The sequence below is a fragment of the Oncorhynchus masou genome, chromosome 1, assembly GCF_036934945.1.
Source record: "Oncorhynchus masou masou isolate Uvic2021 chromosome 1, UVic_Omas_1.1, whole genome shotgun sequence".
Classification (NCBI taxonomy): domain Eukaryota; kingdom Metazoa; phylum Chordata; class Actinopteri; order Salmoniformes; family Salmonidae; genus Oncorhynchus; species Oncorhynchus masou.
The window spans coordinates 31,175,540-31,190,272 of NC_088212.1; the positions used below are offsets into that span (position 1 = coordinate 31,175,540).

At 39.4% G+C, this 14,733-nt stretch overlaps 2 protein-coding genes and 1 pseudogene across 3 annotated transcripts; 2 read left to right on the forward strand and 1 right to left on the reverse strand.

Moving 5' to 3' along the window:
• Positions 1–1,480: 1,480 nt before the first annotated feature.
• LOC135541825 (transmembrane emp24 domain-containing protein 2-like) lies at positions 1,481–6,123 on the forward strand. 2 transcript variants are annotated; one of them, XM_064968248.1, is made up of 5 exons: positions 1,481–1,755; positions 3,444–3,636; positions 4,602–4,709; positions 4,906–5,056; positions 5,178–6,123. In XM_064968248.1, the coding sequence occupies exons 1-4, from the start codon at positions 1,576–1,578 to the stop codon at positions 5,028–5,030; spliced, it is 606 nt and encodes a 201-aa protein (XP_064824320.1). In that variant the 5' UTR covers positions 1,481–1,575; the 3' UTR covers positions 5,031–5,056; positions 5,178–6,123. The 2 variants fall into 2 exon arrangements, with proteins under 2 accessions (XP_064824320.1, XP_064824310.1); XM_064968238.1 differs by having other exon boundaries at positions 4,906–6,123.
• Positions 6,071–10,193, reverse strand: LOC135541838 (translation initiation factor eIF2B subunit alpha-like; annotated as a pseudogene).
• Positions 10,194–10,279: 86 nt separating this feature from the next.
• gtf2h3 (general transcription factor IIH, polypeptide 3) lies at positions 10,280–14,285 on the forward strand. The gene is made up of 13 exons (XM_064968266.1): positions 10,280–10,354; positions 10,695–10,774; positions 10,878–10,984; positions 11,109–11,254; positions 11,368–11,430; positions 12,508–12,537; positions 12,668–12,696; positions 12,787–12,861; positions 12,948–13,001; positions 13,085–13,153; positions 13,243–13,378; positions 13,460–13,496; positions 13,618–14,285. Exons 1-13 carry the CDS (start codon positions 10,339–10,341, stop codon positions 13,685–13,687), a joined length of 912 nt encoding a protein of 303 aa, XP_064824338.1. The 5' UTR covers positions 10,280–10,338; the 3' UTR covers positions 13,688–14,285.
• The last annotated feature ends 448 nt before the right edge of the window (positions 14,286–14,733 follow it).

Here is a 14,733-nt window from a genome sequence, read left to right on the forward strand (position 1 = left end):
CAATGTAACGCTTCAGTGATACAGATTGAATAGAGAGAGCCCTTAGACTTACATTATTTTGACTTTCATAGGCCTATATAATCGAAGTTGTATCGTCTACAAGTGCAGGGAATTTGTGCTTTTTATGCACTGTAAAATGTGCATGTGGACGATAGACAGGATATCTATAAAGGAATTACATTCCCTGAGAGAATTTAAAAATAAATACATTTGAAGATCATTTCAATCGATAAAGTTGCTTAATTACTGAGTGGGTGAACCATCCACTCCAGTGTTTACAAACAGCATATCTTCTCCTTATTGGTTCTCTAAAATATTTTGTATCGTTACAAATAATTATTGTTTTTTTGACAAGCTATAAGCCATTACTGTATTCTTCAAATATCAAGGGGTATATTTCAGTAGTTGAAATTACCAATAAGATATACAGACTACTTCTTGTGGCTTGTATGTGTCTTAAGTGAATGTATGATAATTTGTGATGAGTGAGACCAAAAGCATTTGGAGCAATTTACAAATATATTATGCATAAGGTAATGGTTTGACTCTTGCAGTTTTTAGCCATGCATATGAGTTGCTGATATTGGTTCTACTGTATACCCAATGGGGGACCAAATTAAAATCCTTGAAATCTTTTCAGGGCCTGGGATTGCAGAGCAGACAGATCCTGCAAACTACATCACTCATTGGGTGATCGAATACCTGTACGAGATGGAGCCAATGTTTGTCTGCTTCCTTCGGACCTTTAAAGAACTTCTGAAAGTTGTTCTCTTCAGTTACACAGTGCTTTTAGGCGCTTTGCTCTTAGCAGGCTGGACAACATACTTCATGGTTGCAAAATAAAAAGGGGGACTTGATGAGTTGCTCTATTAAAGTATGAATGTTATAAAAGCACTTGTGAAGGCCTATTGTTGTTCAAAATAGCCAGACTGTAGGTCTACAGCCTAATAATAATTACGGATGTATCTGTTATTATGGGGGGGGGTCGCAAAGGGAAGAAAGTTCCCATCATAATGCTTTGGTCATGTGTTCATGGTGTAAACTTGTTATTTAGCCATGTTTCTAAGAGGATGGATTTCCCTGTGTGCAAACTCTAATTATTATGTACTCATTAATTAAACATTTCAAATAAAATTCACAGTGTTGCTAACTCAAAGTTTGCGCTGATCGTGGCGCTGTCCATGGTGATGAAAATGTAGTGTGCCGCAAACGAAGAACAAGGAATTACAGCAGGCGAAGTCTTCATCTGCAGCAAAATTATAATCCGCCGGTGTACTAGATTATGATACGTAGGCCTATAACAGGTCTTGCACCAGGGCCCGGATCAATTTGAGTGTGTAGTGTATTAGTGCGGAGTGGAAATCCAATAGTTTTTTAAACGTCGACGCGGCCCGTTTTCCCGTCTTTATGTGGCACCATCTTCAAGTAAAATGCGTTCACTGAGGTGTGAAGAACGGGTCCGCGTTCCACTAGTCACCAGTAGTGTTAACTCCTCCTCCACAAATCAGTGGCTTGCTCTACTAGTACGCTTTAGCGTCTTTTTCACATAGATAGTTGCGAAAAACAACAGCAGTTATGTTTACCCTCTCTGAGTTTATGGTAATTTTAGCTATGTTGTCCGCAACAGCGTCAGGTTATTTTGTAAGCATAGACGCTCATGCAGAAGAATGTTTATTTGAACGAGTAAACTCTGGTACCAAAATGGGCCTCATGTTTGAGGTGGCCGAAGGCGGTTTCCTTGACATCGATGTGGAGGTAAACCCATTAAGTTGTGGAAGGTGCCCAACATATTTCTAAATATGTTTGCGCGAAATCGGTCAATTAGCTAGGTTTGGAATATGTGGGCCTTGCTAAATATGAGCAATTGAGTTAGCTAACGTTAGCCTAGCTAGCTAGCAAGCCATTAAACTCGTCCTACTAGTTTACTAGCTAGCAATATGAGTTAGTACGTGTGGCTAAAAATAATGCTAACAGTTATTCTTGTCTTGGCATATAATGTACTTGTAGCGAAGTCTACACCTTGCGATACAGAATACTGACAATTGTATTGTTAGCTAAATTGGGTGGGTATAAATAGATAGCTTGGAAATGTAGCTAGCTATGTCGGAGATATTAGAAAACTCTCTGGATGTTAGTGGCTAAGTATCTTTGATCGCTAACTTTTTTTTGCGAGCTGGCCAACTAACGTTAACCTGCCTAGGTAGCAGCATCACCTTGCAAACGTCACTGAAATTGTGCCATATAATAATAGTTAGTAGCTTTCTAAGTAGCTACTATCCTGTTTTACATAGTTCTTATAATTTAAATAACATGAGCCAAGGCATGATTTCATGTTAAGACTATTTATAATTCATATATTTATGTTGGTGGATTTTGGCAGCATTCTGTCTAAGAGCCAATTTGTGCTTGATCCTAAAATGTGGTCGGGGGCTCCAAGTGTGGAGGGTGTGACGTAATTGCGAAGCCTCCAGCGGCATGCAGAGGCCCAATTTGAGCCATGTGCATGGCATGCGCCTCCCAAATTTTGTAACGATGCGGAGGGCTCCATATCCCAGCTCCGCATTGACATGATTGATTGAGGGTTGATGGGGGTGCTGGAGAGGTCCTGTTTAAACACAAACTCACTTCGAGAACTTCCTTCACAACGATTCTGCTCTGCTCCACGAAGCGCAAGAAGTATGAATGTCCTGACTTCTGCAGAGGACATATCGCCATAAATGCTGCATGGCCAATGCAGATGTTGGATTGACCATGTAGCCATTTAATTCTGGTGTCCAGTCAAAGCATAACTAAGTTACCTGTATTCTTAACAGTAATGGGATAGTTCACCCAAATTATATATTGGTTTCCTTGCCCTACTATCATCCCACTTATACATTTTTGAATGTAACATTTATTTAACTAGGCAAGTCAGTTAAGAACAAATTCTTATTTACGATGACGGTCTACCCCGGCTAAACCCGGACTATGCGGGGCCGATTGTGCGCCACCCTATGGGTCTCCCAATCACGGCCGGATGTGATGCAGCCTGGATTAGAACCTGGTACTGCAGTGTCCCAGACCGCCACGCCACTCGGAAGCCCCATTCAAGTATATTGTGCCGGATTAGCATTTTGGGTGCACGATGTTCATGTTCAAATTATCTATAAGTGACTTTGTTGAGCTTCAGAATCAATTTTAGATACTTTCGGATGTTTTGACATGATGCACAAAAAAATGCTAATATCGGTACCATGATTTAAATGGGATTTGTGCCACAAATGCTAAAATGTTAGAATTTGGAAACAGCGCAAGGGAAATAAAACCAAAGCATGGATTGCTGTCATACCTTGGCCATAGACTGCTTACAAGGTAAGGAAACCAATTGGTCATCTTGTAATTCGGCTGAACTATCCCTTTAACAGGAGATTATAAACTACCAAGCAGGTACTTTTCATTTGCAGATCACGGGTCCAGATGGGAAGCAGATTTATAAAGGAGACAGAGAATCCAGTGGAAAGTACTCTGTGGCTGCCCATATGGATGGCACATACAAGTTCTGCTTTAGCAATAAGATGTCCACCATGACGCCCAAGATTGTCATGTTTACCATTGACATCGGAGAGGCCCCCAAGGGAGACGGCATGGAGACGGAAGGTAGGCTGGGGTTAAGGTTGACGAGGCAGCAATGGCTACACTGACTGATGTTAGGAATATCATCTCACCGTCAATGTTTTTACGTTCTGGGGAACACTGTGCTACTTTCATTTTCTCCTGCTGTTTTCCTTTATTCCTTCTGTTCTATCATATTCCTCCTTTTCTCATTCTGCCTGCCCCTTCCCTCCATCAGGTGGTGGAGACACCTGGGACGGTAGGTTAACACTATTGCATGAGGTCAGAGATGGTCATTCTTCAATGCTCTTGGAGAGAATGACCTCATTCTCTGTAGTGTTGCTTACCCAAGATACTTAATTACTTAATAAACACAGGGAATTTAAATAGTGCAGTTTTATTAATTGCCTGGGTTGTGCTGTTTTGTCTTTTGCTTTATGGACCCTCACCTGTTGCCTAGCAATGACTTGAGACTGGTGAATGGATTTTGGAAATGTATGCCCTCCTCAGCCTCTGCCTTATGGGCAGTAAGTGAACAAATTGGGTCAACATTTTTTCTTCTTCCCCTCAGTCTTTCAAAATGATTAGTTGGTCAGTTTCGATAAGAAATCTGGTATCCAATCCATGTACACGTGTGTCCAGTCAATGCAGCAGTTTGCACAGCACTACCAGCTCATACTGTGCCTTTAGTTTTATCCAAGTATTTTGCTACTGCAGTTATGTAGAAAACCCACTTACATTTTTTAAATGTACCTGACAAAGTAAAGGTTGTCAAGATTAGTTAAAAGGACAATTTTGCACAAGATATTGGCAGAGACATGGATGTCACAGTTTACTGACGGTGTTTATTGTGTGATGTACAAACATTTCCTGCACAAGTTTATTGCTTGAAAGTCCTTACATCCCTTTAACCAGCATCTACAATAAACCTTGGATTTGAGTTTTACTTGTGCATGTGTTTCTTGGTTTCCTTAACTGTGTAATATTTGGTGTACTGTTATTGTTCACAGCCCACCAGAACAAGCTGGAGGAGATGATTAATGAACTAGCAGTTGCCATGACGGCAGTAAAACACGAACAGGAATACATGGAGGTCCGAGAGAGAATACACAGAGCAAGTAAGACCACTGTGTTACTTCTTTCTTCAACAACATAGCAATGTGCCATTTCAATAGAAAATGAATAACGTATGAACAAAACCAAACAGCATTTATGTAAAGAACACCCAATTTTGACAGTTTAGTGAATGCATTGTTCAGTGGCAGTAGTTGTTTGAAGTATTGTCCTGTTTCTCTCCGTCCCCCTCACGTCTAGTTAATGACAACACAAACAGCCGAGTGGTGCTTTGGTCCTTCTTTGAAGCGCTTGTGTTGGTAGCCATGACCCTGGGACAGATCTACTACCTGAAGAGATTTTTCGAGGTGCGGAGAGTTGTGTAAAACATGGCTTTTTTTCCAACTCCAAAGTGAGTCATCATTCACTTGAACCATTAGCCGCACCATACTACAAAGTTGGAAATCAAACAACCTCTGAAAAGCCTTTTCCTTATCCAATCTCATGTCTGTTTTTCTCTTCTCGCACTTCAGGCCATGGTACAATGTATGTTTTTCCAATCGAGGAGAACTGTCTTTGCATTGACTCCTCAGACTTTGATATCAATAGCACTGAAGAGGGTATTATACATTTTTGATCAAGAAGAGTATTTATGCATTCAAACCCACTGCCCTAAAACTATGCCAGGAGGAGGTTTTGTAGTAAGTTGTGCACACATTAAATACAACACTGGGCTTGGAATGATAATTGTTAGACAACTGTTCAGCTTGCTCTAGATGTTTTTTAGGGAGTATATTTTCTTGTACAAATAACTTTTGTTTTAACACCTACCGTGCCAATCAGTCACAGTATGCACAATGCATATTTAATGGAAAAAGTAATGGCATATAATCGTACTGTATGTATTTAAGACTGTTACATTTTGGGGTAAGATGCAGAATAAGAAAAGCCTTGGTGTGAGATCTGAGCTATTGTTGCCAGTTTGAAGTAGTTGCTTGAGCATTTATTGTTCTAGTATTGTACTTTATCAAATGAGGACAATTTTGTACAGATTTTATTCTACTTTGTATTGGTAGTTATGTTCAATGTTTATTCTGGGTTAGCAAAGGGTGACATTGGTCACAACAGATACAGAGCTCAGACTTTCAGAGTCAAATTAAAATGTGGATGAATTTATGACCCAAATCCAGTTCATAAGTGTTTCCTTGTCCTCTTGAGATTAGTTAATTACAAATTAAAATCAGTACAGTAGTTTCATATACTCTCCCATGGGTCAGCAGAACCTTTTCAAACTCCAGTAAAGCAAGTAGGGGGAAAATGTTCATACAAAGTAAAACACCTGTTTTTTGTGAGTTTCTCCTTAAACGAATAATAAAATCATTGTATTATGTCTTGACCCACTATGGGTTTGTTGTTAGTGATATGCATATTGAAAGGTGACTTGTTAATATCTGAATTAAATGAATCCATTTGATGGTGTTTATTCTATTCTAGTGGTGGTTTACAAGTACAGCTTAAGTTCGTCACTGACTGCGGAACAAGTGTAATGCCCCAGGTCTGTGAATAGAAGTGTAATCAGCAATGGCAGTGTGTAGTCAATCATGGGGTGTTCTTGTGCTAGATCTTCCACTGCCTTCAGAGTATTTGCTGTATACTGAGAGAGAGCAAAGTGAGACCACAAGTTATCACATAAAATAACTACAGCCCAATGACCTTTAATTGTTTTTAGGGGTGGAACAGCCTTAATATTGTAGATTGTGGGTTCTATCAATGTAATTGTCTGCATCACTTCCAATCCTCCATAGATTTGAAATGTTTTATTTTACTCTGATCCTACCTCCCCTAATTAGAGTAAAATGGACAACTATACATAGCTTCTACACTGAACAAAAATAAATGCAATATGTTAAAGTGTTGGTCCCATGTTTCATGAGCTGAAATAAAAGATCACAGAAATTTTCCAAATGCACAAAGTGCTTATTTCTCAAATGTTGTGCAAGAAAATCCATCCACCTGACAGATCTGGCATGTCAAAAAGCTGATTAAAACAGCATGATCATTACACAGGTGCAACTTGTCCTGAGGACAAAAGGACAAATGTGCAGTTGTCACAATGCCACTAGTCTCAAGTTGAGGGAGCTTGAAAATGTCATGCGGACCTGCAGGAATTTCCACCAGAGCTGATGCCAGAGAATTTAATGTTAATTTCTCTACTATAAGCCGCCTCTGTCGTTTTACAGAATTTGGCAGTACTTCCAACCAGCCTCACAACCCGCAGACCATGCGTAACCACGCCAACCCAGGACCTCCACAACTGGCTTCTTCACCTGCTGGATGGTCTGAGACCAGCCACACGAACAGAACACGAGTAGTTCTTTCTGTAATAAAGCCCTTTTGTGGGGAAAAACTCATTCTGCCTGGCTCCCCAGGCCCACCCATGGCTGCACCCTTGCCCATTCATGTGAAATCCATAGATTAGGGCCTAATCTATTTCAATTGATTGATTTCCTTCTAACTCAAAATCATTGGAATGGTTGCATTTATATTTTTGTTCCATCTACATACTACACTTTACGGAAACTATATTTTACATTTAGTTATCTTTTTTAATTTGTATTTGTTTAGTCCCACCCTTCAGCGACCCTCACTCCTCCCATCTATCTCTGAAAACCATCCAGTTTTGATTTTATAATTGCCATATACTTTAACTGTGCTGGAATGTTTGACAAAAGTTCTGAACCTTTCTATTCTCAGTTTCTACAGATTGTAAATTAAAGATGAATGTTAATGACCATATTGTAGTGCAATTACCTTAAATCGGTCTGGGACATCTTGCTGGTTTAGAGTGAAGAGTCTGACAAATTTGAAGCTTTCTGCCACAACGTAGAAAGGCTTGTTGTGAGCCTTTGAACACAGCCAGTTGATAGGTGCCAATCTGTCAAGTGGGTTGCAGAACACAGGGTAACCCATGATGTGTTGTAAATGGTATCATCCAAGGACAAACATAAGATTGTCTAATTGGTGTGTTATCCAATTCAGAATATACACAGTACCTTGTTAATAATGCCCACCACTTTCCATCACTCCCTCTGCACCCACAATCACCAGATCCACCTTTTCCATTATATACCTTTAACAAAACACACTATTTTCAGTACTGTAATAAGATACATGGGATTTCACTGACTGCATATATCCTTCATATAGACTACCTGTATAAATCAAAAGTGGGTATTATTAAAAAAAGTAATTTTAAAGGTCCTTCAAAAAAATAGTATGATTGAGCTGAGATCTCAATCTGATTTATTTATATAATTTCATGACTCAACTGAAATTATTTTGATATTTACCCCACTGCAGCATCAAGAACCACTGACTGGAATGTTTAGGTTGCGTAATTTGTATGCCATTTTTTGTCTGTAAAGAGAAAAGTATACTTGTGAATATTCTTTCAAGTTATTCTCTAGGGTTTGCTTAGTTTGGTATTAAACATATGCATGCGTTTGGGTTGAGCACACACCCTGCAGAGTCTGGTTGTGAATCAGTGACGTAGACAATGAAACGTTTCTTGTCGGCTGCTGCACTCGCCAGTACCCTAAGAACCACCCGGGAGGAGGAGTGTGTCAGTATTTTCTATGAATGGCAATAGAGAACAGTGTTTGTCAGAGGCAGTGGAGACGGGTTTGAGACTTCATTCGAAAAACACAATTCTATAGAAATACTTACATTTTACATTTAAGTCATTTAGCAGACACTCTTATCCAGAGCAACTTACAAATTGGTGAATTCACCTTCTGACATCCAGTGGAACAGCCACTTTACAATAGTGCATCTAAATCATTTAAGGGGTGGGGGGGTGAGAACAGCTCCATCCTTGATAAAGGTATGGCACAGTTTTGCTACTTTACTCCTGGAAATGGATATTTTCTTTAGAAAGAGCTCTCCTCTCTACCATAGCTTTCTTGGATTGAGAGAGATCCTGTTCGGGGGACAAATAAAACATTTCTGAGAATGACATCTCAAATCATGATGGTACGTTGTACAACTCAAGGTACTCTCGCCACTGAATATATGTCAAATCACGGTAAAGTGAGCTCGGAGTCTACAAGAGTAGCCTAGGTGTTGCAGCAAGAGGGATAGGTGATAGCCCTCTACTCACAGGGTGTTCCAGTGATGTGAGGCTAATGAAGCGGAGGAACAGTTCGCCACCAGACGAGACAGCCACAGAGGAGTCCGCCTCCTCCAGACACCCAATGGTCTGGGTCAGATTCTCTCTCAGGCCCAGGATGGTCTCACCTGCTCAGGGACATAAAGCACCCAACCAATCAATACCACAACTTGTCTATTTGCTAATAATTGACAAATCGAGTGCCAACCCTTCAGCAGTGATGAGGAAAATATCTTGAATTCAGTAACCATCAGACAAAATATTTGCCTCTTGATTCACTACACATCAGTATAACAAGTGAAGGAGGGTAGAAAAGTAATGTCTTGTCTTTAAGTAAATCTGACTTTGGTCTCTTTTGAGGAATTCCAGGAGAGTGCGGATTGCTGCTACAGCAGAGGGTACCTCAGGGTCCTGTCTCATGTGTCCTGAAGTACTCCACCAGCTCTGAAAGGAGATGGCCATGGGAAGGTCAGTCATATGGAAATATGAACCATATAGAAGTGCCAATCTACTTGATTACACTCTCACTAAAAAGTGAATAGTGTGTTGTGTATACATGGAAACAACCCCCATCTGAAATCAACTACAGGCAAGACCATGTATATATTGCTATGTGGGACCATATGAGAAGCATATCTACTCATCAAGTTCTTCAATGACACCTAAACTCACCATCTTTGTCCATTCTGTCAAACAAGTCCACACCTCAACAAAAGCAGAAAGCGGGCAAGATGATAACTGAATATTTGTAGAATAAACTTTCTAGCCAGCTAACCTAGTATGTGCCAGGTGGATTTTTGCTGACAACTACGCTACCTAGTCCTTCGTTCTCCAGCTAACGTTAGCGAGCTACTAGTCATGTACTTGCTCGCGCTCATTAAACAGCCACGTTTGTCCTCTGACGCGAATCATGCTCATTCAAGTGTACCTTCTTGCGTTGTGGACTTAGAAAAGACAATCCTTGATTTGCGTCAAATAAAATACGTTTAAATAGCAAATTCTGTCACAGTTATACTGGGTTTAAGGTAAATGTTTGTTCGTTTTTTTGGATGGATTCCGCGTTCAAAACAACTGGGAACTCTGAAATCTCCGACTTCATTGCGTTCACGCAACTGGGCATTCCGGAAAAAAATACTACATAGCTGATTCAAGTTATCAAAGCTTGATGATTAGTTTATTATTTAAATCAGCTGTATAGTGCTAGGGAAAAGACCAAAACGGGCACTCGAGGACCGAGTTTGAGAAACCTTGCCATGTTAAATGTAAGCTTCAATGGGATAGAGACGTCGCAAAGACCACGAATAGCACGGACCTTTTTCTCAGTCCGAGCTCATTTTTCCCCGAGTTCCAAGTTGTCGTGAACGCTCGGAAGTCAGAGATTTCCGAGTTCCCAGGTGCTATAAACGCGGTATAAATATCAGATGTCGCAATTTGATGATGTACAACTCATTTCTTATTGGTTGTTTTAGGGAGAAATGGGCGGGTCTTTAGTTTGGGCACGCTGGAGGAGTTAGCAATGTTAACTTATGGTGATGGCGTCGGGTAAGTGAATTCGCCATAATAGAGATTTAACCATAATAAATCATAATCTCAAACAATAATGAATATGTTAAAACATTGGAAGTGTAACATATATATATATATAGTGAAAACATTGGCTTGCAAGCTTGTTGGCATTGAATGAGTTTTATGAAGAAATGAAATAGCTGGCTAGCTAGCTAACATTGGCTAGTTTGTGCTAATCACTAGCTAACTAGAAATTAGTAACGTTGGCGTAGTAATAATCACTGATATAAAATTAATGCATGAGAAAAGGCATAAGTTAGTTATTGTCATAACAACCATAGCCACCGGTCAAGCTAACTTCTGTGTTTGTCTGCAGAGGATGAAGTCAGTCTTCTGGTCATTGTTGTGGATGTCAATCCCATATGGTGGGGTCAGCAAGCTAATCGAGAACCTCAGGTATTTAACTATTATTAATTGTGCAATTGTCTACAGAGTTAGCCTCTATTTCAAATAATATATTACACGGAGATATGCATGATTTGTCTTTCTCCTCTCTTAGTTCACCCTGTCCAAGTGTCTGGATGCAGTCATGGTGATGGGTAACTCCCACCTGGTCATGACTAGGACCAACAAGCTGGCCATAATTGCCAGCCATTGTCAGGAAAGGTATTCAAACTTGTCACTTGTCAGTAGAGACACAGAATACTTATAAATGCTGGTTTCTGTCCGGTGATTTTATGTTCCAATCTAATTACAAATATCTCTCTTCCTTCCTTGTCACATGCTGCAGTCATTTTCTGTATCCTTGTAAGCTCTGGAAATCTGGAGATGGTCATGGGGATGACAATGCATCAACAAGTGGGGATGGCAAGTATGAGTTATTGTCAGTTGCCAATGACTTAATTGCAGAAGAGATCAAGAATCTCATGTCAAGAAGTAAGTGCAGAATAATTTCCTTGTACATTGCCAAAAAAATAACAAAGTTAGCAGTGTTTGTCAACTCCCTTTGTGTACTCTTATTAGATCCTCACTTTTGTTATGTTTTTCAGCTGAAGTGAAGGGAAACCAGACAGACACACTATTGGCGGGATCACTTGCTAAAGCTCTCTGCTGTATCCTTTCCTTTAAAATGCTTCGTCATTACAATGCATTTACATTAAAACAGCAGCATAATCACCATCTTAGAGCAGATATTCCCTGAAATCAATTTCCCTGAAATTATTTTGGGCAAGGCTGCACATCAGTCTCTGGAACCCTTTCCCGACAACTTTAGGTCAGCAGTTTCTGCGCATATGCGGGATTCTCAGCTTTACTCGTTCAGCTGCCCAGAGTATAGGCTGCTCTGGCGAAGGGTGCTCATTTAATAAAGTTAGGTCATAGCTGAATCAACGTCTGCAAGATCACATAATGACAATAGTCAATAACAGAACCAAATATAATAGCATAGTTTAATGTTACTGTAAGAAAATAAAAATAAATAAGTTATGAGATTTTAGGATGATTGTGCGGCTGGTCCCATTTTTCTCTCGTGCGGTCAAAACTCAACAATGTGCGCCACTAGGCAAAATATGTGCTTTGATTGAAACAAAACACAGGTATGCTACTTTAACACCATCTGTTCTAAATTTAGTCACCGTACATAATTCAAAACAACCCTGTAGGCTACTGTAGAACAACACTGTTGATAACTCAAGAACATCTAAATATATATCCCCATGAAACTGATTGACGTTTCACACTTAAAAAATGTATTTAATACAACCATTCGCACTATCATGAGGGGGAAAATATCATAAATGTTTTTGTTTTTTTTGTCTTACAGTAACGTTTATGCTATTATATTCAGTTCTGTTGTGCAGAATACTGTCATTATGTGATCTTGCAGACATTGATTCAGCTTTAATCCAACTTTATTAAATAAGAACCATTTGCCAGAGTCTCCTGTTCTCTGGGAAGCCGAATGAGTAGAGCAGAAACTGCGTGAAGTAGAGAATCACGCACATGCGCAGAAGCTTCAGACCTTTAGTTGTCGGGAAGAGGGTTCTAGAGAACTTTGATGCGCAGCCACTGATTTGTTTTTAAATGGCTGGTTTTTGTTGGTGTTTTGTCGATTTGTAAATTATAAATAAAATTCCCCTCATCAAATTTGAGCTGGGTGCTTGTATGTTTCTTTTACTTTCAATATTCAGATATCCATAGAGTCGCAAAGGAGCTGGAAGGTATTCAGAGCATTTCAATTACTAGGTTAATAAAGTGTTAATAAATTCCATCAGATTTAATCTTACAATTTTGTTATGGTCATTATACCAGTCATGGTTTTCAGTCATATGTTTCCCTGCTTTTTTTCAGCCGGACAAGAAATGAAGTCAAGGATATTGGTAAGACCTCACTGGAGTCACTTTCACAAGGGCAGCTTACGCTTTTGGTGAGTGTGGTTTGAATATTTGTTTTGTGTTTTTGCGGAATAGGTCGTTAAAGCAGCAGAAGACTGTGCCTTGCAATACATGAACTTCATGAATGTGATCTTTGCTGCCCAGAAGCAGGTAAAATTACTTTCTTCTCAGCTTTCGCTTTCTTTAGCATATGTTTAATAAAGAAAATCTGTCTATTTTGTCTTGTCTTGTTACAGAGTATCCTAATAGACGCCTGTGTGTTGGACTCGGACTCAGGTCTCCTCCAACAGGCAAGTTTTGATTGCTTTATCATATAGATGTGCACAAACATTTTCAGTAGGTTCACCATTTTCTACTGTATTTGTCTTAACAGGCCTGTGACATAACTGGAGGATTGTACTTGAAGATACCACAGAAGATTGCCTTGGCACAATATCTTCTGGTGAGGATAAAAATGATAGAGATAAAGATTGATTAGCTTTTATGTCTTATGTTTTGTGTGACATTGGTTACTTTCTCTTTTACCTGTAGTGGGTATTCCTGCCAGACTCTGACCAACGCTCCCAACTGGTGCTGCCACCTCCTGTACATGTGGATTACAGAGCAGCATGCTTTTGCCACAGAAACCTCATTGAGATTGGTTATGTCTGCTCAGTGTGTTTGTCAAGTGAGTTATATTTTGTTTTCTCATTGTATAAAAGTTGTATAATGATTTAATTTCTAATGAACAAACCCTATTCTCTTGAAGTATTCTGCAACTTCAGTCCCATCTGCACAACGTGCGAGTGAGTATTACAGACCTTTACTCTTGTTGTAATAGACATTAGGGGAAGTAGGAACAGGTGGTAATTATTTTTGTTTCTGTGCAAATGTGTTTAGTCATCTTCAAATGCCTTTTCCTTGTAGGACTGCCTTCAAAATTCCATTGCCCCAGGTGGTGAAGTCAAAGAAGAAGAAACTCAAGCCATCAACGTGACATGCAAATTAACACTGTACATGGACCTTTGTTATTGGAAAGTTTTATTTAAAGATTACCAGTTTTCTTTTGGTAAGGTATTACTCTATTATCACCCTCCTTGGTAAACCGCAGGTTATGTCAAGAGGAAATATTGGTTTAGGCCAGGGATGGCCACTCATACAAGGAGGGCTTGTGTGGGTGCAGGTTTTTGTTTCAGGCAAGCAGTAACACACCTGATTGAACTAATCAAAATAACAAAGGAACAAAAGCCTGCACAACATCACTATAACAGAGTTGGTCACCAATGGTTTAGGAAGTGCTAATGCTTGATTCATGACATGTTTGACTTGGATACGATAATACCCGAGTTTCCCACTCAGACAGTATCAGAATAAACCAACGGGAAGCTCTACACAAATAACCTAGGTACATTTTTACTCTGAGGTTCCGAGTTTCCGTCATGAATCCACCATATGGCTCTCGGTTTATGATCACAAAAGATAATGGCTACAATTTGGGTTTTTTTAATGTCACATTTCACCATTTTTACATGCATGTTTTTGATACTTTTAAATACGAATTTGTTAATCAATAAATCTGGTCTAATATTCCTTAATATGAATTCTTATACATTTTTGCATCCACTCATACCAACATTCTGAATTGTTTTTGGGTTTTTTTACAATACCCTCTTACCATTTGTTAAGTGAAAACTAATTCCATAAAGATTAAATAAAATGTTTTTCCTAGTGTCAATGGTCGTCACTAGTTACCACGGTGGTCATCAGGCAGGCAGCTGATTATTACCCCTTAATACCATGGTACTATAATGGTTTTTCGGTCACTATCCTTGGCAGGAAAATACCATGGTATTTCCTGACATGGTCATTTTTTCCCCATTGTACTGCCATGGCAGGAAAATATGGTATTTGCACCAGTACCTTGGTGTTTATATATACACAAAAATATGTGGACACCGCTTCAAATTATTTCAGCCACACCTGTAAATGACAGGTGTATAAAATTGAATACACAGCCATGCAATCGTAGAATGGATGGTCTTA